The sequence below is a fragment of the Dreissena polymorpha genome, chromosome 11 (genome assembly GCF_020536995.1).
Source record: "Dreissena polymorpha isolate Duluth1 chromosome 11, UMN_Dpol_1.0, whole genome shotgun sequence".
Lineage (NCBI taxonomy): Eukaryota > Metazoa > Mollusca > Bivalvia > Myida > Dreissenidae > Dreissena > Dreissena polymorpha.
The window spans coordinates 19,850,084-19,875,825 of NC_068365.1; the positions used below are offsets into that span (position 1 = coordinate 19,850,084).

General features: G+C 36.3%; 1 protein-coding gene across 2 annotated transcripts in view; it reads right to left on the bottom strand.

Annotated features, from left to right (window-relative positions):
- Positions 1–5,394: 5,394 nt before the first annotated feature.
- Positions 5,395–25,742, bottom strand: part of LOC127850654 (mucin-5AC-like) — an 85,985-nt gene continuing 65,637 nt past the window's right edge. The window contains exons 1-7 of one of the 2 annotated variants that reach the window (XM_052383824.1): positions 12,417–12,553; positions 10,843–10,988; positions 10,124–10,343; positions 9,146–9,589; positions 8,544–8,933; positions 7,727–7,829; positions 5,395–7,195 (exon numbers count right to left, since the gene is read on the bottom strand). In XM_052383824.1, the coding sequence (XP_052239784.1) occupies positions 6,529–7,195; positions 7,727–7,829; positions 8,544–8,933; positions 9,146–9,589; positions 10,124–10,343; positions 10,843–10,988; positions 12,417–12,474 (2,028 nt within the window). In that variant the 5' untranslated portion in view covers positions 12,475–12,553 and the 3' untranslated portion in view covers positions 5,395–6,528. Of the gene's footprint in view, positions 7,196–7,726; positions 7,830–8,543; positions 8,934–9,145; positions 9,590–10,123; positions 10,344–10,842; positions 10,989–12,416; positions 12,554–25,742 lie in introns of those variants that run through there. The other variant, XM_052383823.1, reaches the window with a different exon arrangement.

The window sequence follows — 25,742 nt, forward strand, 5'->3', positions numbered from 1 at the left end:
TCTTTGAGATACATTTTACCCATGCAGCCCTCCATCAACCTTTGAAAGGTCGCCGGGGCATTGCATAGACCAGATGGCATCCGGTTGCACTCAAAAAAAGCCAAGATTTCCGACCTGGAATGTAGTCTTCTCTTTATCATCCTCCGCCAACTCCACTTGCCAGTATCCCGCTTTCAAGTCTAGCTTCGTGAAATATTGTGAGCCAGAAAGAAGATGGAAAGTGTCATTGATCCTGGGCATTGTGTACGCATTCTTGTGTGTTCGATTGTTAAGCTTCCTGTAGTCAATACAGAATCGTATTGATCTATCCTTATTCCTGACAATCACGACATTTGACAAGAACGGACTGTGTGATTGACGATTGGCTCCCATGTTCAACATCTCTTGCAGGTGTTCCCGAACCTCTTAAAACAGAGCTAGTGAAATCCTCCTATACGGATTTTTGAATGGACGTTCGTCTTCCAGTTTGATTTTATTTTTAAACAGATCCGTGTTTCCCAGATCCAATGGACCTTGTGAAAACACATCTTTCCACCTGTAGCACAGGTCTTGCAGTTGTCTCTGCTAATCAGGATATAAATGATCTATCTTGAGGTTGAGATTTCCTATAAATTATTCTTTTGGATCTTCACTGACCGGCTTGTTGGGTTCTCGTTGAATTCTATCAGAATTCTCTCCAGGTTCCCAGTTTCGTAGCACATTTATCTCTTGTAGTTCACACAATACAGACTTCGGCAGAATCTTCACCGGTTTTGCCGACATGTTGAAAATCTTAACGGGTACTCTTGTTGAGTTACCCGGGTTGTTAAGCTTAACAACTCGCGGACAAACTCCAACCCGGCTTGATAAATTTTCAGATGGCTCCGTTATTGCAGAATCCACTGTATCGGACTTCCTGAAATAACCCTGAAAATACAATTAATTCAAAGGTTTGTATGCCAATTTCCTTATCATTTGTAGAACAGACTGTTCCAATCGGCTTTCTGTGATTGATAAAAGAAACAGTTGTTCTCCAACCAATCCTCAATATTTCTTCAGCGGACTGTGGTATGAACTTCAGGTTCTTTTATCAATCACAGAAAGCCGATTTGAACAGTCCGCTATTTGTGAATAGTAAGAATGCTGGTCATCTATGCAAACAACATCAAAGGCATATCATCATCGATCGATTCATATTCGTATCCATACCTGACGACAATATTAACAATGTAAACATAAGTAACAATGGCGACGACGGATGTAATAAATACTTGAAATATAGGTCGCACAGGTAAATCAATCTAACTTAAAAGCATAAAATACAATATGGAACTGGCTCAAAACATACAAAAACATAAAACAATGTTACTAAAGCAATATGGTACGCAATTACATGCAAATATATATTTAAATAATATATATGTATGAATAGCAAGAATACTGGTCATCTATGCATACAACATCAAAGGCATATCATCATCGATTGATGCTATATACATACGTTTGGTCACCGCTAGAGGGGCATTAGCATAACAAAGGAGAGTGGACAGGTGAATATAAATATAGATGTTAGTTTACCTGATACGGTATGCTACATATTGTTACGGTTTACGTCTACCTACCCCTACGTACGTCTACGAATACGACTAACGTGACGGACGGACCTCAACTGCATATATCAGGTGATGTAAGGTAAAACAAAACCATTTCAAGCATTTATACAGTTTACTTATAAACGATTCAATTATCGACCTGTAACATTTATCTCATGGTCTTTTCATTCTTAAAGTAACACTATATTTGGTGCATAGATGCCAATACCAATATGTCGCTACTTGCATAAAAACTGCGAATTAATTAATAAAGTAGACAAACAAGTATATAAGCACTTGTGAGAAAAGCGATTGAGAGTTAAGAATGCGGTATACACGTGTCTTCATGATTGTCACATCTGTCATAAAAATAAAACATAATCATAGATCCGCCTGCTCGACAGTCGAAAGCCCCCATCACAAACGGTGGTCCAAGCGGAAATAGCGGTCCAAGGTCTAATCCGGCATTTGCCATTACCCAGTCTGCAGAAGACTTGCCAGATGTCTATGACTCAAGCTCTTCCTCTACAAATTCCACTACCAGCGATCATGTAAATTCCACATCCGGAAGTCTAATTGATAATGACAAAATGTTAGAAGATGGGGCAGTAACCATCCATGTAAACAATGTAAGTAACCCGAGCGTTCCTTCCTCGGCAAGGTCCGGAACGTCTTCCGAAAGATTGACTGCGCCTTCCGAATGCGTCAGGACATCTCATAGTAATTCGGTAGCCCATTAAAACAACTGAGCAATTCAAAACTGGATCAATTATTGTTTGAGACTAACTGAATAAATCTTCAGCGGACGAAGTCATATACATATCCGTTAAAATTTATGAAAAGCTGCTTTGTGAACACATACTAAAATATACAGAATAATAAGTTTATTGAGCCCGGCCTTGAAGACCTTAACCCCGATACTTGAACTGCCGATAAAATATTTTGTCTGTTTAGACCACTCGACCATCCGTGCTCAAACAATCAGTGTTGTATTTTATACTGTATATAAGCAATCCTCGTAGTGACACAAAATGTAACGACAACAACAGAGCTATCTCGTTGCAACGCTTTATCATTTTCAGGTTTTTAAATCGTCAAAAAGATGGATATAATGGGTTTTTTAGAGCATGGTAAATGTTCAGTTTTACGGTTTCCTCAGCAATATCAATACATATTTTTAAATGTTGTCAATTTACCAAAACGTGTAAATTAAAACTTGTAGTTCCATTTATTTGTATTTTAATTTAATTGCATTGGCGCAGGATATTTTTTACTATGCATAACGCTCAATCCAATGAGGAATAAGTAATACAAAGATGTATAAGTTGAATACCTTCAACTTATCATATTACATCCTATATTTACATGTGCTATCAATAACAAAAAATCACCTGTTGAAATATGATTGTGCATTAGCAGGTATCTTAGTGGAAATATCTATGTACAATATTATTTAAATATGAATTTTTATATGGATACATTTACATTGAAACAGCACACTTGTGTCGAATACAAAATTGTTTTAAAGGTGCCTTAGTTGTTTATTCTGGTCAGTATATTGTCCACTGTCCAGCAATGCTAGTCAGGCTTTTTGCAACACATGCACGTTGCAAGTCAGTTTTCCTGGACAGCTGTCTGCCACTTAACCGTGTGGTTCACTTATTTGCGACTGAAAAAATTAGTCGGGACTTATTAAGTTCCGGTGATGAACGACAGTTGCTTTTCACTGAGAGCCATTAGCCGTAACCTGAAATCCTGGTTTTCTTAAAAGGTACGATACAGTTAAATACTAAGACAGCAGATTCTCTATTACAAATTGTGTAATGAGTTCAATTCTCATGTATTTATCAAAATACAAAAAGTCCAAAATTTAAAACGCATGTTACCTTACAGCCATCTTATAAGCGTTTGTTCACAAATTATGCAATACCTATACTAATATTAATGTTTATATTTTCTTGTCTTGTCGTTCTTTTTTACTGCAATATTTGTAAACATTTCAGTATAATTAATCTTCCATTAGATACACTTTAATGTTGCAGAAACAGAAAGGATAAATAAAAAGCATTTCGGAGATTGCTAAATATTATTTTACATCCAAAGTTTGCCACCTATTAAATATGATATATACTGTCCCCATATAAGTAAAATGTATATTAAACATTCCGCATCCCGCAGGTGCCACGATTTCTATAAATCGAAAGATATAACACTAAGCTAAAATATAAAATATGTCATTTGCTCATATTAAAAGATCTGAAATGTATATTTGTACAGATCCGTTTCAACGTGTGGTCGTTTTTTCAGCTTGCACATAACATTATCATGTACTGGCAGGACGGGGTATGTAACCTCTTACAGGCATATATATATTATGGGACAATGTTTAAAATATCGAACAATTTGTAGTGAACCAGTCTGTGTGACGTCATAAACAAATTACAATAGGAAGTACGCAGTGTTCCAATTGCTATAGTAAATAGTATAGAAAATTTTTATAGAATGTAAAATCAACAATACGAACAGTATAAGATATTATTATTTCTTGGAATCTTGGTACCTTGATAAACTTTATGTATTTTACTATTCCAAAATTCTACCATTTTTAAATCAAGCTAATTAAAAGGAAATATTTGACTTTTTTTTCAAAACAATTGTTTGTCTGCTACTATGTATAGAACCAGAGGCCTAGCATTGCTCTAAACAAGCTAATAGTGCACTGTACAACACAAACACTGTTGACCAAAACTTGGCCTTCACTAATCTGCATCAATACTAAACAGAATATGACCTATTTGTTTGCGTCAAACTTTAACATTGGCCATAACTTTTGGAATATTGAAGATAGCAATTTGATATTTGGCATGCATCTGTATCTCATGGTGCTGCACATTTTGATGGTGAAAGGTCATCCTTTAAGGTCAAAGGTCAAATACATGGGGACATAGTGTTTCACAAACACATCTTGTTTTTAAATCTATTTTAACCAATTATTTATCTATTTCTAAACGAATTTCAGAAACAAAACAAATATGGCTTCATACATAAAGACCCTTCAACCACAAACTGCTGCCCTATGGCCTCAAAGTCCCTAACAAAGAGGTGGACTTATTTGCCCATTATGCTCAAGATCCGTCACAGTTAAAGAACATTAACAGAACATAAATACGAAGACTCACTGCATTCCGGGGAAAAAGAGAAATAACAGTTTTTGCTTCGAATAAAGTTGGCTGTAACTTATGGTACAATTTGATTACTGGTAAAAAAAATATTGGGTGCGAACGCACCCAACGCATCCCTGGCTACGGGTATGTTGTTAACTGCGTCTCGAAAATTAATGAGGCGTGACGAAAAATTTCAAGTGCATAGGAATATCTATAGTAATGTCGAAAACTGTTACAAATAAAGAGGTAAACGCTCGCTGTTGCGCGACGGGCTTTTACTCGTATTTCATTCATATGTTAAAACGCCGCAGAGTTCATAATATATCGATTACATCCGGCGTTTATAGTCAAATAAAAAATTGCCAACTACAGTGCTTTATCTGATCTTTAAGAATAGTAATATCTGCTCTCGTGATTGCTTTTCCTGTATTGCTTTTCATCCTTTCCCATCATTAATAGTCCGTATTTACAAGTTCACCGGATTTCTTTTTCACAAAGTTGTGCGCGATGCAAAGCCATTTTTTATTAGAACAAACACACATTTTTAGATAGTGTTTTATATACAGTTATATATCTTGAAACAAATAAAACATGTGTAAGCGATAAATATAATATTATACACAAAATTAATTTTATTACACTGTTCAAGGTGAGACCTACTTAAAGATACTCTGTCTGCAAACAGCTGGAGTGCAAAATATAAATAACCTTACATTACGGGTATGAACATGTCACAGGACGCACCATGATCTTGGTCGCACAAAAAATAATACTGATAATAAATGTTTGTTTATCTCAGAGTGTCTAAACATATTTCAGTTAAATAGAAATTATTAAAATCGCTTTTACACGCAAGCATTCGGTTAAAAAGGCTACTTTATAGCTTAAGTTTCATTTTTTAATGTTGGTATACATTTCCCGTAAATGTCATTGTGGATTTAAAAAGTTTTTGTGAAGTCAGTACATAGACGATCACATTAATACAATGGTAACATGCACAGTTATAATATGCATCTATGTAACAATATGACATGATAAATGTGTACAGCGCTTCTAACGATGAATTAAATAAATGAAATTTTATGTTTAATACATTGAATGCATCGTTTGTTAATGCGTTTGCAATAAATTGTCTCAACAAGGCATTATCCCATCCTCACGCCTTCACTGATGAAATAATACACCGTGGTATAACTTAATACGTGTTCCCACCATGTTGAAAACAGCCAACACACACAGTTTTGTGAAGCGGTCTTATTTATTGTCATTTCTCTTTGAAATTGTTCGTGTTTTATAGCCATTTTCTTTGTATTCGTATACAAATAATGGAAAAAAAACTCGGAACGTGTAATAAATAAAGAACATTGCGATGCTGTTTGGATAAATGTAATAGAAGGTAAGTATCGAAAACAGACAACATATTTTAACGGCACTTCAAGTATCGTGGTTTAGGATTTCAAGGCCGGGCTCAATAAACTTATTATTCTGTATATCTTGCATGTGTTCACAAAGAAGCTTTTCATTCATTTTTCATATATTTTTTTTTGCGGTGGCACACATGATGAAGCAACAACGGAAAATATAATGCGTGGGATTTGACGAAGGTTTTCTTGTCATAACTCAGAACTAACACATCTAAAATTATTAACGGATATGTATATGTCTTCATCTGCTGAAGATTTATTCAGTTACGGTAGTCTCAAACAATAATTGATCCAGTTTTGATTCGCTCAGTTGTTTCACAGTGCTTCCAAATTACTATGTGATGTCCCAACGCATTCGGAAGGCGCAGTTTATGTTCCGGAGTTACCCGAAGACGTTCCGGACCTTGCCGAGGAAGGAACGCTCGGGTAACTTAAATTGTTCACATGGATGGTTACTGCCCCATTTTCTAACACTTTGTCATTATCAAATAGACTTCCGGATGTGGATTTTACATTATCGCTTGTAGTGGATTCTGGCAAGGAATTGCTGGGGTCATAGACATCTGACACGTCTTTTGTAGACTGGGTAAGGGCAGATGTCGGGTTAGACCCCGCGCCGACATTTCCGCTTGGATCACCGTTTGTCATGGGGGTCTTTCGACTGTCTTGCAGGCGAATATAGTAATCACGTTGTACTGGCGTATTTCCACCCTTGGCAATAGGACCACCGTTATGTTGGAAATCATTGTTAACATGTACCGGTAGTATATATGGCCCCGGTCTCATTGGCTCTGAATAGAGAGAATTTTCTGTTACAGACGGTTTTTCGGGATTCCGTTGTTGCACAACTGCGTATAGTGGTTTCCCGACGTGTAAGGATCCTGGTCGGGAACCATGACTGAATTGATTTAGGGTACCGTTCTCGCGCTTTATGAAATCGTCCATCGGGGATCGGCTTCCTAGCAAAATGCGATATTTTTCTGATCGGGTTCTTGGTTTGGATGAATGGGCAATCATAACATCATTATTACTGGTCCTGAAAATAAAATCAGAATTGTTGATCTTAGTATATGTACACTTTGTATCATGAAATCACATAGCTCCTCGTAATGTTTTCGTAGGAAGTGTATCAGGTTTATTAAAAAGCAAACAGTGAAAATATAATAACTATATGGAACGGTCGATGCAAATAATCGGAGGTTAAATAGACCATAACTGAGTGATTGTGTGTGAAACTCTGAAATGGCATAAGACCCATTTTCGTATGACGCGGCTTAACTGATGTATCCGTAAAAAGAAATTAAACTTAAAACTTACATGTTAAACGCATATTAAAAATCATCGTTTATCTCATAAATAACGTTTAAACCTGAGTTTACCCCCTACACACAGAGTTAAACTACATGTACTGTAATACGTCGTAAAATAAATACACCACGCACTTGCCTCTAAAATAAAATAAACCTCTCACGTATCTCTTAAAATATTTTTTACTATCGGCTTAACACTAAAACATATGTTTACTACTAATTAAACTCATTAAATTGAATTGTGACTATTGTCTTACCTCTTATAGTAACACCACATAACGAAGATGACGAACATGGTGAAGGCGACGCCGATAGGAATGAAGATGGCCAGGTAATACAGTTGATTCATCTTGCCGCCCTCTGAAAGTACACAAGAACTATGTGGGTCTCGTTCTTGGAAAACTGTGAAATCAAGAGCTATAACAACAAGTTTGTTAAAAGAGAAACAGATAATAACATGATTCTCGTTCTGAGAAAACTGTGTATGTGCGTACATCCTAGATTATCCTGTGCAGTCCATACAGGCTAAGCAGGGACGACACTTTACGGTTTATGGTAAGTTTCGTTTAAAGGATGTATACATGGCATACATGTACTTTTCTTTAAACGAAAAATTCCATAATATTGTAAAATGTCCTTCCTGATTAGATTGCGCGTACTGCACAGGCTTATCTTAGATGACACGTTACGCTCATGCATTGTGCCCAGTATTCTCAGAACGACACTCGTATTAGTATCAATACATGTTTATATTATTTCTATGTTGTTTATCATTTGACCGTTGACTACAGACAACCCTCTCCAACACATTGCGAGTACTGCACAAAGAATTCCGGGAAAGTACAGCAAAGTACTGTATTAGTGATTAAACGTGTCCCATCTTAACCGCTGCAGCATTACTTTTCCCTATAATAAACATTTGAATAAAACCATAGTTGTTATTATTTAATTTATAATTCTACGTGAAGATCAATGTTTTTTGTTTTGTCTGTTAACATGTTACAAAATGTATTAAATTGTTTTAAAATGTGTACCCATACCTTTTTTACATTTACATTCTCTTATTTATCTCACCTTTAGTTGTCGGAACTTGGGTTGTTCGTTGTGGTGTAGTTATTGTTGGTAGTGGTGTATTTTCTGTTGGTTGTGGCGTTGTTGTTGGTTGTGGAGTAGGAATTGGTGGTTGAGATGTAGCGGTTGTTTGTGGTGTAGTTGTTGGTTTTGTTGTAGTTGTTGGTTGTTGTGTAGTTGTTGGTTGTGGTGCAGTTGTTGTTGGCTGTTGTGTAGTTGTCGGTTGTGGTGTTGTTGTTGTTGGTTGTGGTGTTGTAGTTTGTTCTGGAGTAGTTGGTGTTGGTTGAGGTGTTGTTGTTGGTGGTGAAGTTGTAGTGGTTGTTGATGTCGTTGTAGTAAATACTGCGGGTATAACTTCTTCGCAGGTGAGATTCAGCAGAATGTCAGGAAAGGCTGGAACACAAATATTATACTTTATCAATTACAGCAGATAACTCAGATAAAGTCTTCCATGTATGACTTGAGCAGTAATATTTCTTATAGGTCAAAATGGCTTGTACTTGGCCAATAGATACAAAGATCCATGATATTACTCCAACAATCAACATGCAAATACAAACAATTATAGCGTACGTACCGGTTATACTAGTTTATATAAAAGTTACCTCTTGCCTTGAACCAGATCATGGCTGGTGAGTCACGTGCACCGTTCTTGTGAATATCCTTCAGGAGCACCTCCGTTGTCTGTCCAGGTGACAATGTGATGTTATGTGGGCGGACTAAGTTATAATATATGAAGTTATCTTTCCAATGCTCGGTTGATTCCTTGCAACGCCGAAAGAAACCTTCGGGCGTAAATATAGCGCTGGAACACATTGCCGAGGAGGCGTTGACGTCACGGTAGTGGCTCTCAAGACGTACGTCTATCCAGTCCAGAATGAGCGTGACTGAAGTTTGTGCATGCAGATTAGTGAACGAACATTTGCACTCTTTGCTTGCTTTAGTTGGATCAAAGGTCTCGGTTGATCCGTCGAACCAGATATCGTTGGAGTTAGTGACTTTGTTCGATTTCTTGAAGGGTCCTCCACATAATGGCATTTTGTCAACAACTACAGATAGATATGAATGGTATTTATTGTATCGCGTTCGTAGCCCTTCATTCGGAAAAATATTTGATTAAAAAATTTGCTAACTGAAAAGAAGGATTTATCAAATATGACCCAATGTAAACATACATATGTTGAGTTTTTGTATCGCTTATATGAATATAGAATAATGCATGTAAAGCAAATGACAGAACACTGCAAATGGGTTGCGAGGGTGGGCAATGTACAACAATATGCATGAATATTAATATTGTTAACAACTTTTTGTAGTAAAGATAAAATAAATTATTTACGCAAATGAATTGTTATATGATTATTGTAAGCCTACATCCCGGAAAATCATAACGCATCGGCGTTTCCTTTGAAATGTAGCCGATGTAAGCGGTTTACGTGCGCTTGTTGTACAATACGTACCGATCCTTACACATGTTATGAGGCCGGACTAAGTATTCAGAATGTGCAATTAAACAGTCCAGCACTCTACAAACCTTGCAATCTGGCCCCGGGAAATGTTAGGTTTTCGTCTATGCCACTTACCGTTATCACACACATATTCTAGCTGCACATACGACGACGGGGCCCCTGTGGTGGTGTTGATGACCTGCCAAGGCGCCTGTATGTGTGAGCAGTTGGTGCGTCCGGAGCAGTTTTGATATGCTTGGTAGGTGTTTTCCATGGTGAATGTTGCCGTTGGATCAGCGTACTTGTAGCTGCAGCAGTCGGGTGTTTTGCCACAGTGGTTGTCCTGTGGACACATCTACAAGTGAAACGATATATTTTTGTTACGTATATTTTAACATGGATTCTATTGTATTGAGTATACAATAATTTATACTTTGTTTGTCTGTGTACACTTATAATTTCTAAACTGGTCATTTTTTATATTTATTGTGTGTTGATATTGATTATAATTGTGTTTTTTTTAATATTTGAATATTTAGTGTCTCTGTTTATTTATTATATTAGTGTGTCGTTTTTTTCGTATGTTGGTTATATTTGTATCTTAATTGGGGCATGTTCTGAAACAGCTGGACCAATTAATATGTCAATAACACTTATAAATGTCGCTTTAACATTACCGGAAGAAATTGTTCGTACGTGTCCTTAATAAAACATTATTTAATATTTATGTGCGTTAGAACGTTTTCAATTTATACTTATTAGGTACAGACCATCCTTTCTGTTTCTGGTCATAGAAGACTAGAGTACTACGACATCAAATAAAAAGGGGGTAAACCATACTATCAGTTTTTTACCAAAGCATCCTTTCTTCCCGCAATCAGGTTTGCAAAACGAATGATCGAGTTACTCGAGCATTGGAGGCTGAAGAAATCGCAGGTGGGATCTGTACCGTAGCACGCATGGCTTATGATTGCGGGTACCTGCTGGAAGCTCGAACCCACTGAAATAGTAAGTATGGAACAAACTTTATAATTCTGACATCCAGTTCGAACCTGACGCTCAACGTCACAACTATGGCACTGAAAATGACTTCATTTCTGAACATCCGAAAAACAATCATGAATTGCATCTGGAAAAACACACTAGCGGTTCACTGCAATATGTATTTTGCATGTTATTTTAGCGAGTTAATATGTTCAGATTAATTTCATCCCAAGACGTTGCGTTTGTGGGCGTATGTTTGGTACCTGACTTTAAAGCAAAGATGTCGCGTTCCAGAGGAGAAACTGACTATATTTTGTTGTAGATGTAATATGCCTAGAAATTTGAAATATCGGCATATAACTCCTAAATCAAACTAGCTCGTATATAATGTATCTAACATGTGAGTTGTGTCTTTAGTACTTGTTTATGACTGTGATACAGTGTACATTTTAACCATTTACAAAGCAATACTTTGAATTTAATGCTATTTTGCTAATGTGATAAAAGATGATTTCATGTTGCTTTGAACGTGTGGGTGTCTGCACCTATATGTGTGTATTTCAAAGCTTATTAGGTCCTTCCGCTCCTCAGGCTGTTTAATGTGTGGACCCTGAGTGTATCCCAACACTCCTACCTAATAAAGTAACTAGACTCACAAACACTGGGGCCAATTTTGAAGTATAGCCGCAATTTCCAGCTTTTTATTTGTTAATGAAACGTTTTCAATGTTTGCGTGTTATTTTGTGCATGTCAAAGCCAGAGTACCCGGAGGAAAGCCAATCTATCCGGTTTGGTGACTACCAACCAAACTCACAAGCATCGGGAGATGAAATTGCACCCGGGTCGCCTCGGTGAGTAGCTCATCTACCATAACTGCGCTAACGAGACCGTTATTTGCCCCTATATATATATATATACATCATAACAAATGTTTTATTACGATAAATAATATATTATATCTTAAAAGAATCGGATATTAAATAAAATTAGATAGGACGGGTGTTCGAAGGAGCGGATAAGAGGACCGGATATTTGTGAAGTATCTTCAGTTACATCAAATGACCTAGAATACATGTATTCTATAGGGGTTAGGTCCAATGTATATAAATTGCTCATTAGCTCCTCCCTTAACACAACCATTAATTTATTTCGTATTTGTTTCGCGTGTTTGTTCCTTCGTTCATCCATTCATTCATCCATGTATGGCTTTCTTTCCATACGCATTCAAGGTTAAACAAACTGAATAAAAAACAAGCAAGCGAAAATATGTTTTTAAAAGCCCAATCCTGATTCGTATGTACATGTGTGTTAATATTTTGTATGAAAAAAGTATTAGTAAAGAATTGAATACAAAATGCTATCTTAAGTTAAAGTCTATGGTTCGAATTTTATTGTATGCACCGTTTGTTAAAATCATAAATGTAAACGTCTAAAAATTACTTACCAAAACAATTTAATATCAAAACACTTGTAAAAGTCCACAACCCGTAAGTATTTTTCATGGTCCTAAATGCAGATAAAGCAATTATATGACACCACAGCCTATCTAGATATTACCGTCGTTTTATTGTTACCGAAAAAGAAGTTAAAATCTAATAATTTCTATACCAGGAAGAGAGGTCTTTACCTCAAACCATCCCTGTAGAAAATCAACAGAGCGCGGAATCTTTCTTTTAAATTCGACTTGCATTATTATGTTTGCAAATACGGAAGCACAGAAATACAATCGTATTCTAATTGATCATTTCATATCAGCCATTAAACAAAGATGTTTATCTTGATTACTTAGCGTATTTTATATTCACGCCTCAGAATACACAATAATTTGCTAACTGAGTGATAAGCAACGAACATGTGTAAACAATTGCGATTTGAAAATTACCAGTAAAGTAGTTTTAAATCTAACATTATCAGAGAACCAGTTTGGCAAATATATAATGAAAACTACATTTTACACAAGATGTCACCAGCTTCGGGGCCTCGTTTGCGTATTTATCAGTAAATTAACAATGCCAGTTGTGATTATTGTCTTTGTGAAGAATTGCAAGCATCATGTCAGAAATTCGCATTTAGTTTGCGTGCGTTTGTCCGACTTTTCAATGTAACCGCTTTTCTGGGCCGAGTTGCTCAACAACTTTAACGGCCAAGTGGATCAAACTGGATCAAGGTTTCGTATTTCATGTAAATTATGCTTTTAATCGTATATATGCGCGTACTGTTAACAGTAAGCTATTATAAAAAAATCAAAAGCTCGATAACAAGCTTGCTTTTCATGTGAATAGTGTATTATGTCCTAATTTAACAGGCTGCTGTTGTACTGGCCGTTAAAATGTTGAGCAGCCGGCCCCTGTTGAATCGCAACTTACGTAGCTGACAATCTTTTTTAAACCATAACAAAACATGCAAATATATTTGGGCTTTACCACAAAGATGACGCGATACGTTCAATTGATTTATTTGCACTAAAGCAATAGACGCTACATGGCCCCCGTAGTAATAAAATACAATTTAATGCATCTTGTCGGGTGCGTTATTTGTAAAACGCATATGCGGTGTCGAGCATTTGAAAATCGTTCGAGCGTTTGAGTAGGATGATAACTGATTTATGCTTACGGTAATTATTATGTATGATGTTTTGATGGTACATGTGGTATGCGGAATGGTAAAACAGACACATGCATACCTTCTACAAAACGAATTAACGTATTTCAAAATGATTATTAAAGGTCATTTATGTGGGTCATTTATGTGTTTTGCAATCGTTAAATATAATTTTACTCTCAAAGTTGCTAGTTTGCATTTTTAATTATTTATCTTTTATCATAAACAATTTGGTTTAAAACATACAGGATGATTAGTGTGGTTTAATTTGTGAACACTTATAATTGCTTTTGATTTCTTCATGGACTATTAATCTTTATTTCATATTATTATTTAAATTCGGGAATAAGTTTATAAACACGCAGTCAGACGCAGACAAACCGTTTTCAAAGTCTGTTACTTTTTTCTCTTACGATTGGATGCCGGCCAGCTGCTTTTCCATTGATTTTATCCGTTGAACGAGTAACTGTATGGTTTCAGTCAGAACGTTGATGCAGGGTTGCACCCCCCCCCCCCTATCGCTCGCCATTCTACCACGGACATCACTAACACTATCACCTCCGTGAACAAACACTTCACAAGCATCAACTGGCTTTTTAAGGTCTGAATCACTGGCGTGTTTTCATATTTTATTTAAGTGACACATAGTACATACATATAATAGTTATTATATACAAATTCAAATCAAACAGTACTACCCAGCCATGCAAATGGCTTACGAGTCACTAATAAGACATGGGTAAGTGTAGCCGTCTAATGTCTGTTAAAGAGTATATAGTAAAATAATCACTGATTTGATATAGGATATAGCATTAATAAGTGTCATGAACAATTTGTATATTGCAAAAATAAAGTCATATCGTCACACACAGTATAATTTCTCGTTTAAAATAGCAATCGTTTATAAATAATGCAAATGTATATATAACTCGTTTGTCCGACATTAAGCATTTGAGTCTGTCACTATAATCCATACGGATCAGGTCTGGTATTATCGTTATGATGGAGTTGTAAAAGGTTTGTATAACAGGAGCATTCAAATAGGAAGTGGTACTCGGATTCGATTTTATTGGTTCCTTGCAGAGTAAACACAGTCTCTCTTCAGGCTTCAGGTGTCAATCTCCCGGTTTCAATGCGTAGTGGCAAGGTTCCAGTTCTGATCTGTGCAATAAACGATCTGAGATGTTTCGGGAGGCACATTATCACGTAGTTTGCGCACTTATATTGATGTTTTATCTGCCGATAGGTTCTGAGTTTCGGCTGGGTTTCGAGGCCCTGTGTCCATTTGTTGTTTTCGTTTTTAGCATAGGTGCAACGCACCTATGCTTAAGGTATATACTACATTTCGGAAATGCACATGATACGGTTGACCATTATGAAGCCTTACCCGATCAAAAATCAGACGAAATTCCTATTTAATATAGTATATGGTAATTCTACAATTTTTTATTTGGAAACATTTTTCTAACGTTTTCTTCCAAGAATATTGCTGACACCGTTTTTAGTGAATTTTTTTAAGACCGTTTTATGTCAAAAAATCTTCTTATAACCTAAAACAAATTTCGTTCGTAAAACAATTCTATCTGCACTATAAATCTCAATCTCCTACGCAGTGGTCTCCCTTATACTAGAAGTTACTGACCGGGCGAAGCAAGGGAAGTAACTGCTGTGAGGAGTTTCTATAAAAATCTGCATTCAGAATTCTGTATTCAGAACTAAATCTGTTGTGCACGTCTGCATCTAACGCTTACCACAATTTTTACGACAAATTCTTGACGCAGACGAATAGGGTAGCGTCTATTTTCATTTGTTAAAAGAATAGTTCGATACAGATCTGTCCGTGCTTAAATTTTGAAAGGCTTGGGTAATTATTTTTTATAAGCGTTTCAAACACTGATGTAAATGGTAAGATTATCTATTTAAATAGTCGGTAATTGTTTGAAATTATTGATTTGAGAAATTCGCGGATGGCGATATCGAACTACATTATACCACGTGACGCCATTTTGTAACTTAGTTGCTGATTCACCATGATCGCAAGTATTATTGTAATTTATATTGTGCATTAATGTTAAATGTATTATATGAATTAAACATATTGCTTCATTTTCTTCTATATTGAACAATGATCAATTTATTGCATATATCACATTGAGCATTGTTTTTCCGAGCTTTTAACTGACAACATTACACGATAAGTTGTTGTTACTGTTGTGTTGTCATTATATTATACGTTTAATTAAGCCTCATTCTTGATAGCCTTTCAGTTTTTCATTCAGTCAACTGTTCCCTTAACATTTACTTAAGCAGCAACTTCCCTGTATCTTGCACATATGCTTTTAACGCCATCGGCGCTCTCGTTATTATAATGTTCGGTGGCCCGACTGAGAAGACTATCTAGTGAAATGTTGCCCATCGATCTGGTTGCAAATAAGTGCTGGAGGTTCGGTGAGTCAAAAATGTGTTTAATGTCGGAGTTCCAGCCCTTATTCTGAGAGAAGTCCCAATTAAATATCCTCTTTATTAGCCTATCGTCTGGCATCTTAACAAGGCGATCCCACAGGCGCAGCATGCCCATTTGGTGTCTTGCGGTAGTAGTCTGCCACCCCACGTCGCCGTTAATCACAACATTTGATGCGTGTTTATGAACACCAAGAAAGGCTCGAATCACCCTATGTTGTATCGTGTCGCATTTCGAGTATGTTTTGTATCCCCAAACCCCTGAACTATAACCCATTACAGGTATAACACTGCTGTTATAAAGTTTGGTGTATACGGTAAACGTACGCCCATTTATTGTTTTAGCTTTATTAAAAATCCCACAGAGAGCCCTGCACGCCGATTCCGCTAGTGTGTTAGCGGTAACGGAGAATTCAAGCGTGTCTGATAAAATGCACCCGAGGTATCTATAACTGCTCGTTATGTTTATAGCGTGCTCTCCAATGTTAAAGATACACGTTGTTTGTTGCTGACTTTGTTTTCGGAAATGCATAACGCTCGTTTTCGAAGGATTTATTTTCATGCGCCATCTTTTGCACTATGTATCGATTTTATCCAGCATCTTTTGAAGATTTTGCTCGCTTTCGCTAAAAATTACAATGTCGTCCGCGTACAATAGGATACATATATTTTCACCGTTGATCATTATACCAGAGTTCATTTCCTTCAGTTCAAGAGCCAGATCATTTATATAGAGTCCAAATAACGTCGGTGAACTTATGTTTCCCTGATCGACCGAGCATGCGATGTTAAAGAAGTTGGTTAAGTGATTGTTAATTTTCACCCTCGCTTTCTAAGAGCTGTAAAGATGACGTAAAACGTGATAGAAGCGTCCATTCACACCTATTGCTAGTAGTTTGGCTAACAGACAATCCATGTCCACCTATCAAATGCTTCCATCACATCAATGAAACATGTATATGTTGCTAGTCCCGCTTCCTTTCTGTTGCGAATAATGGAGCACAATGTGAATATGTGATCGGTGCCAGATCTAAGTTTGCGGTAGCCATTTTGCTCATCGACATTTATTTCGTTCTGGTCAAGGTATTGTGTCAAACGGTTGTTAAGAATACTCGCGAATATTTTTATCACGGCCGGAAGTAGGCTAATACCGCGATAATTTAGTGGTATACGCGGGTCGCACGTGTTATTCTTCGGGATTGGCTTGATGAAGGACGCGGACAACATAGAGGGCGTTATCCCAGAAGTGAAACATTTGTTAAATAGTTCGCAAAGCAGATGTTAGGAACTTTCATTTTTTAAACTTCGTACGGAAGTAAGTCCTCTCCGCATGCTTTACCGTTTTAGCAGTTTGATAGAGCTTTTATCACCTCCGCTACGCTTTTTGTTGCGTTAAGCATCGGGTAAGAGTAAGCGTCATTAACATTTTCTGCCTCTGAAAACTGTTGTTCGAGTTCCAACTTAAACTTCTTTACTTCTTCGTAAAATTGTTTATCAAAGTTTTCGCCTTCGCATGCTTCTGCTTTGTCAAAAAGTTTTTGGAATTCTCTCTTCCAAATTTTTAGGACACTTTTATTGTCGGTTACTTTGTTACCATCTTCGGCGAATGTTTCCATGGGTATTTTGGAGTCTCGTCGAGGGCCTAGCGCCTTAATATGGCGCCAAAATTCTTTTGGGTTTTCCTTGCATATAGTTTCCAGTTCAATTTTTTTTCCCTTTCAAACTGCCGCTTACATCGTTTAATTTCCCTATCGTAACGACGTTGCTTTAATGTATACAGGCGCCTGTATTCAAGTTTGTTGCGTTTGTTACTGTTACACTTTAGAAATGCTTGTTTACTTTCACACACATCTTTGAAAGAGAGTCAAGGTCAATGTTCCACCACGGTTTCGACTGATGACGGAAGCCCGTTTTGATCGTTTTGACATGTTACTGTGTTTTACTTTTGCAAGGAGTGTTTCATATTATAAGTCACAAACCTCTCTATATAAATTATCGATTTCACTTTGGCGCAAATTACACGTTTGTATTTTATCGATCATTTCTATCAGTCTGTTGTTTTCGATAAACGGCGCTGGTATTGAGTCGTAATTAAACCTCTTCCCATTTATTGGATTATTACTATTGTCATCGCACGTTTCGTTGGTTCTGTTTGTTTCATTATTGATTAACGTTTTAACAGGCATTGTACAACATAGTACAGAGTGGTCAGGCATTGCGCAATCCGGTTTAATGTCGTACTTATGGCTGAGTTCTTTAACGGTATGTACCTCGAATCTGTTAAATAGATCGATGTCCGAGTGTGGGGTTAATATGTAGTCTACCACTGCTTTCCCTCTAGTAGAAATTGACGTGAAATAGTCATATTCCGGAGAAATGCGTCCATTTAATACGCACAGTTTCGCTTCTCTTAAAAAATCTACAAAAGATTCACCTTGCCTATTTTTTGTTAAGTCAATTGGGTTTCTGACATTCACATTATTAATATTAACGATGGTGTCGTTTAAATCCGCGATTTGTCCGTTTATATCACCGCAAAACAATAAGCAGTCCGCATTTGAGTGTAGGTATACAATTCCCGTTAGGTGATCAAAGAATTCGTCCACGTGCTGGCCTCGTTCTGAGCCTTCAGGGGGTAGATAACATACTGTAATGACAATTACAAATGAGGATAGTTTACTAAGCTTTAGGCTTAGGATGCCTTCGAAAGTTCTGCTAGCACACGTTACGTAGAAATTTTCTTCAATCGTGTCTTTAATAAGAATCGCAACGCCTCCTAATCCACATGTTGCTGTTTTCTTTAAATGCTCCCTGTTAAACAAATATGGCTTGTAGTTCTCTATTAAAATAGTATCCGTTGATCTTAATTTCGTTTCTGTTAGGCAAACGATATCAGCATTTAGTTTACTTATATATCTCTCCTGGGTAAATGGTTATTCTGTGTCCATCCGTTAATATTCCATGTCGAGATTTTAATTGTTTCGGCACATAGCTGGGTGGTATCATAATTTTGCGACAGATTTGCAGGACGGGGGCGTCTCTGGAATCGGGCCGCGAAAGCGCTCCCATGCGATAAAAAGCGCTCCGTTTCTAAATCGAACTTCTTTTTTCTCGCGCACAGCTTGCTCTATCACAGGTTGTAACCGTAACTTCAGCTCTCTGTCAGTTTCGGAGAGGTTGTTGGTTATGTAATAACTTGTCATGCAAGGCCTTTTTGGAGTTGAACATGGACAGTTTGTCGTTAAAAGATCGTACTTTAAATACGATTTGTCTTATATTCCCGGATTGCTTTTGTCCGGCTCTGTATGCATTTTCGACGTGTATGTCAGATCTTTTAAAGTCCTTTTCTAGTATTGTTCTAACAATTTTAAGTGTCTCTTCTGTGTTTTCATGGTCACGCTTATGATATCCCACGAGTCTTAAGTTGTTTTTGACAGCCTGTCGTTCAAATTCTGCCTGTCGTTTTTGTAGATTTGATATAATTTGATTTGCATCGCCGAGCGATTATTGCACGGATTAACACTGGGCGCTGAGTTTTGTGTTCTCTTTCTTAATGTCTATTATCCCCGTATGCGCGAACTCTATAGACTTGCTGTGTTCTGCGTACAGGTTATCTGCACGCCCCATTCTTGTTTCATATTCGTCCAGGCGTTTCGTTATTATGATTTGGTTTTCAAGGACATTTGAAATGGAAGTCCTAAGAAAATTTAACTGTTTTCGTACGAATTGTTCAAATCCTTCCCTACCGGTTGTTATATCTGGGTGTGAATCCGACATTACTGGTGGAGTTTCTTTGCTTGAATCAAAAACTGGGGAGGTGCTGTCTCTGTCACTATCAGCTGGGTAAGCACTGAATATGTTTGCGAAAGAATGTCACTTCCTTCATCATTTACATGTCCGCTTGAACCCTGACATTGTTGCTTTAAGTCTTTCTCATTAAGATCCTAATTACTACTTGGTTTGCGTTTCTCTCTGCGTTTCTCTTTGTTCTTCCCCATGTGTGTAACGGGACGTGATTAGTTAGACCGATTTACATGCGCGCTTCATTCTGAGGATTGCGTCTCACTCATGCGTGACGAGTCATGGAGAAATGGCCGAAGTAAGAACTTCTCAATCTGTCACAGCTATTTACAGTTATTCAACTTTGCGCTTGTCGAAAATCCAAAAAAAAGTAAACATGCATTTATTTTAGCCAGTATTATATTTATTATTGCAACGTTTCAGTTGAAATGTATCTAGGATGGTAGAGACTCACATGCGACACACATATATCCAATCAAAATCCGTGTACACTTTATCATAATCTCACTATTTTAAATTTATTTCAAAATTTATTATGGCGTTTAGAAAACATCAACCAGCCACACCGGAAGCGGACTCCTGACGGGCCTCTTTGTTTACATTGTTTGTTTATACCGCCACTATTCCAACTGCTGTTCCGTTCTTTTCTCTTACTTTCCTGATTTTTGGGGCATTATATCTTACATAGCTTACATAGCCACATACTATTCCAACGTTTTGAATGAAAATATGTAATTGAAGACGCCCGTTTATCACTAAAACACAAATTTTCAATTTTTAGCTCCACTGGCCAGAGGCCAACGGGGCTTATGTCATGGTCCTGTGTCCGTCGTGCGTGCGTGCGTCCGTGCGTGCGTGCGTTAACTTTTTCTTTAAAAATCTTCTTCTCCTAAACTACAAGTCCAATTCTAATAAAACTTCTTACAAATGTGCCTAGGGTGAACATCTTTCAAATTTGTTCAAATTATGCCCCTGGGGTCAAATTTGACCCCGCCCCGGGGGTCAATAAATTGAACATACATGTGTGCTTATATAAAGCCTATTTTGTGCAAACTTTAAAAATCTTTTTGTCCATAACCATTGGGCCTAGTGCTACCACATTTGGAATGTAGTGACATGTAATTGTTCTCTACTTTATTTGTTCAAATTATGTCCCTGGGGTCAAATTTGACCCTGCCCCGGGGGTCACAAAAATGAACATATGCTTATATAAGGCCTATTTTGTGCAACCTTTAAAACATTTCTGTCCATAACCGTAGGGCCTAGGGCTAACAAATTCGGTATGTACTGACATCTAATAGTTCTCTACTTAGTTTGTTCAAATTATGCCCCTGTGGTCAAATTTGACCCTGCCCCGGGGGTCACAAAAATGAACAAACGCTTAAATAAGGCCTATTTTGTGCAAACTTTAAAAATCTAATTGATCATAACCGTATGGCATAGGGCTACCAAATTTGGTATGTAGTGACATCTAATAGTCCTCTTCCAAGTTTGTGTAAATTAAATTAAGCCCCTGGGATCAAATTTGACCGTTTCCCAGGGGTCACAAAATTGAAACATCTGCATTGGGCCTATTTTGTGCAAACTTCTACGAAATTTGGTATGTATTAAAATCTTAAAGTTCTCTACCAAGTTTTTTCAAATTATGCCCCTGGGGTCAAATTTGACCCTGCCCCGGTGGTCACAAAAAAGGCCATATGCTTAAATAAGGCCTATTTTGTGCAAACTTTAAAAATCTTCTTGTTCATAATTATAGAGCCTAGGGTTACTAAATCTGGTATGTAGTGACAACTAATAGTCCTCTACCAAATTTGTTCAAATTATTCCCCTGGGCTCAAATTTGACCTTGCCCCGGGGGTCACACAACTGAACATATGCTTATATAAAGCCTCTTTAGTGCAGACTTAAAAATATTCCTATCCATAATCATTGGGCCTATGGCAACCAAAATTTGGTATGTAGTGACATCTTATAGTTCTCTACCAAGTTTGTTCAAATTATGCCCCTGGGCCAAATTTATCCCTGGAAGGCTCCCATTAAAAAGTTGTTCAATAAAATTTGATTCGTCAAAAAACATGGCCACAGGAAGTCGTTGAACTTTGCATGTTTATGCGTTTTTGCTATTTATTCATTATGTGATGATTGAACTATTTTCTTCTCAAACTAAAAGTTTATCAAAATACACTTGGAATAACTTTTAATTATAAGAGATAAATGCATACATGTCGAGCGTGAATGGTAGACCAACATGTTAACTATCAATAAATGTTACCCCCTTTAACAAACGACACATTTTGGACTGCCCCAAATTGAAAGAGATTGCAGACGAGAAATAATATTGTAAAGGACTATTTATAAATTGGCTGGGTGGGGTAGAAATCATTGTGATAAAAGGAGAAGATGCTCATCATGAGCAATTTCTCCTTTTTGAAACCGGAAGTCCTGTTTTCAAAACGAAATCAAACTCTTCAGACGAGTCATGGTCTATTGGAAGGTCGAGAATGGTATTTGGTACTTAATCATCCCATATCTACAAGAAATTAAATTTATAAGCTTTTTTGCCGTTAATATGATAACCCATCAGTTTTAAAAGCACGATCGAAAACATTTCTGCATATGCGCGGACCAGTCTAAGATGTTGTTTACATAATTAGTTCCAAGGTCACAACAACAACAGCAAACCTACATGCATGCATGGGACTCAAATCTTTATGCGTCCGTTTGTAGACATTATCTTTACTTATGAAGCATGGGAGATTTTTTCCATATATAAAAATGCTCACCCTTCCAACCTGAAGCGCCCAGTGGGACGAGGGATAGAAAGAGAAAGTCACATGCTTGAGTACATTTTAACCCATGGGCATTGCACGCTTTTTTTCGCATTAAAAAAACAGTGGAGCGATTCAAGGCCATCATGGCCCTCTTGTTAAGAGAGCGCGAAAAAAAGCGACTGCTCTCGATCTAGTCACGTGACATTACCACGAAGCAAGGTAATCACGCTTTCGCGGTTATGACACGTGTATTGTTGATTGCCCTCACCCGCCCGCGGTAATGTACGTGTCAATTATGTTGTTAATTGATCGGTCTCTTTATAACGATAATCCCTTATTTCTTGAGTATTTAAACCTGGGAATCTTTAATTGTCGATATGATCCAAGCCTTTGCTTCTTTTTATTTAATATAAAGGAAAGTATGTCATGAAGCAAATGTGCCGATATTATAGTCCTTAATTATCACAATATCAAAGATACCTCAAGTTACCTGAATTATTTGTAATAACTCAAAGTAAATCGATAATTCTAAAAAAAAATATTTAATGTTTTTACCACTAATTTTGTCATTTCAATATGTCTACTCCAAACCAACCAACGAATTTCAAATTTCCAAAACGGAATTCGGGAAAAAAATAACGTTCTTTCAACCCAAAGTGGTTTTCCAGTCAAACGTGGCTTTATTACGATGAGCAAAATATAAACATTAAAAATGTATTAAAATTGTTTTATTATTATTATTGAAACTAGTAAAATTATTATTATTGTGAAAATTAAAAAACATCTATATAGACAAATTACCATAATTGATTGCGATAGCGTTCACATTTAATTGTCCTGTGATATCATAGTTGTATGTATCATGCGATATGGTAATATTATTACTGTACATACATGTATAAAAATACATCAAATATGTTATTTTCCCAATCAACCTTTTTTTCGGACGCGAATATTAAATTTATTCCCATCATTTTGTCCAATTATATCGCGATTCATGTGTGTCGTTAATTCACTGTGAACGTTATATACCGTACTTGAATTTAACGTGTCATTACAATATAAATATTTTTTTTATTCAATTGCGTGATAGGATTTTACGCTTTCTAATTTTGTGAAATTAAAATGCAATATACTAAATTACGGGTATGAACACGTCACATGACGCACCATGAACATTGTCGAACATAAACAATACAATAATAAGTATATGTTCATCACTGAATGGGTAAACTAATTGTCAGTGATATTGATATGGTTTATTGAATATATTCAATAGACAAACCGTTCGTAAGTATACATGATCAAAACAAAGTAACATATATAAAGGCATGACATGTGATCAGTATTGAATTTCATTAGCTGTTTAATAAAGTATCAATACATGAAGAGGTATAAGACAATTTTTTGGATTACAACATTTAGAATCTATTTTACAATCAATGCTATAACGGTAACATCAAAAACAACAAAGACAAATCTACTAGATAGCGATAAGTCAAGATTGGTAATGCTATATACAATTAATCATAATAATATTTATACAGGTGTCTTTGACTAAATGCTTTATTTACATACATAGCTAAGTTTCTGTTGGTACATGTATTACCCGATTGCATTTTTTAAATAAATTGTGCAATGTTAGTCTTTTCCAGTAATATTTATTTATATACAATTTCCTTATATCATCATATAAAGAAACATTATAATAAAAAATGATTCATCAACATTTCAATGTTGACATTTTCTTTCTTGAAATGGTATGGCTTCAGATTTGTACCATCTGCCAGATTCTCTTTCTAATCTTTGGGATGAAACCCTTAATCTACAAAGATCAGATCTAAACTTATTTATGCTAACATTTGTTAAGTAAGGTTTCAATTCAAATTAACATAACTACCTGTAACGTATTGCTCTTGAGGAATCATTAAGTGCTGACATCCAATTTGCGATAAATGTATCCTTTAATCTAGACTTTACCAAGGATAAAAAACACTTTTCATCACCTACACCTTGGTTCAGCCATGCATATTGAAAGCCTAAGGTCTGCAACAGATTACATCCATATTTTGCCCGAGAATGTGTATTTGGTTTATTTATTAAATTCTCAAACATTTGGCTAGAAATACACTTTACATACGTATGATCTTCTAACTGTACAATTCTCAACCAATACCGTATTACATCTATGGCTCTTTTATATAGTTATCAAGGATGTTCTTCCAAGTTCCCTATATACAAATTATTTTGTGTTTGATATTTTCACGCCAAGTAGTTTTTTGCCCAAATTTAGGTGAACTCTTTCAAGTGCCATTGACTCGGTTAAGCCCCATATTTCTGACTCATAATTTAAAATTGGTAAAACAAGCTAATCAAATAACTCTAATTTGGTAAGTATTGAAGTTTTTGGATAATTTATTAAATATGAGTTAAGCTTAAAACAGCCTTTGAGGCTTGACCTGCAAGCGTTTCAAAGGTATTTGCGAAAGACTCTCCTGCAGTGAATACAATTCCTAAGTAGTAAATGATTGAACAATTTCTAATGCTTGGTCTTTGTTAAAAACAAATGTTATATCTCTCCTAAGTTGTCCCCCTTTTTAAAAACCAGAACCTTTGTTTTATTTGTGTTAACACATAATTTCCACCTATCAGAATGTCCATCTAACAAAGACAAACCTTTAATTAGTACATCCTAAGTTTCTGCAATAATTACAATGTCATCTGAATATAACAAAAAAATAATTTTAGCATACCAATATCTATTCCTTTAAAACTATTTAACATATAATGTTCTTCTAGGTCGTTCAAATAAATAGAAAATAGGAAGGTGATAATGATTCTCCTTATCTTACTCCTAAACAAACATGAAAAATCTTCATTAGTTATTTTATTACCTAATTCTATTCTTGATTTCACATTTGTATACATAGATTTTATGATATCAAGCATTTTTCTCTAACGCCTAGCTTCAACAGTTATACCATATGATATCCCTCACCAAATAATCGAACGCTTGGTGGTATCAACAAATACGGCATACAATCTTTTGTTCATTTCATAAATAATTATAACACCGTGTAACACAAAAAAGGTTATCAAACAGTTCCCATATTTGGCCTCAATCCTGCCTGAGCCTC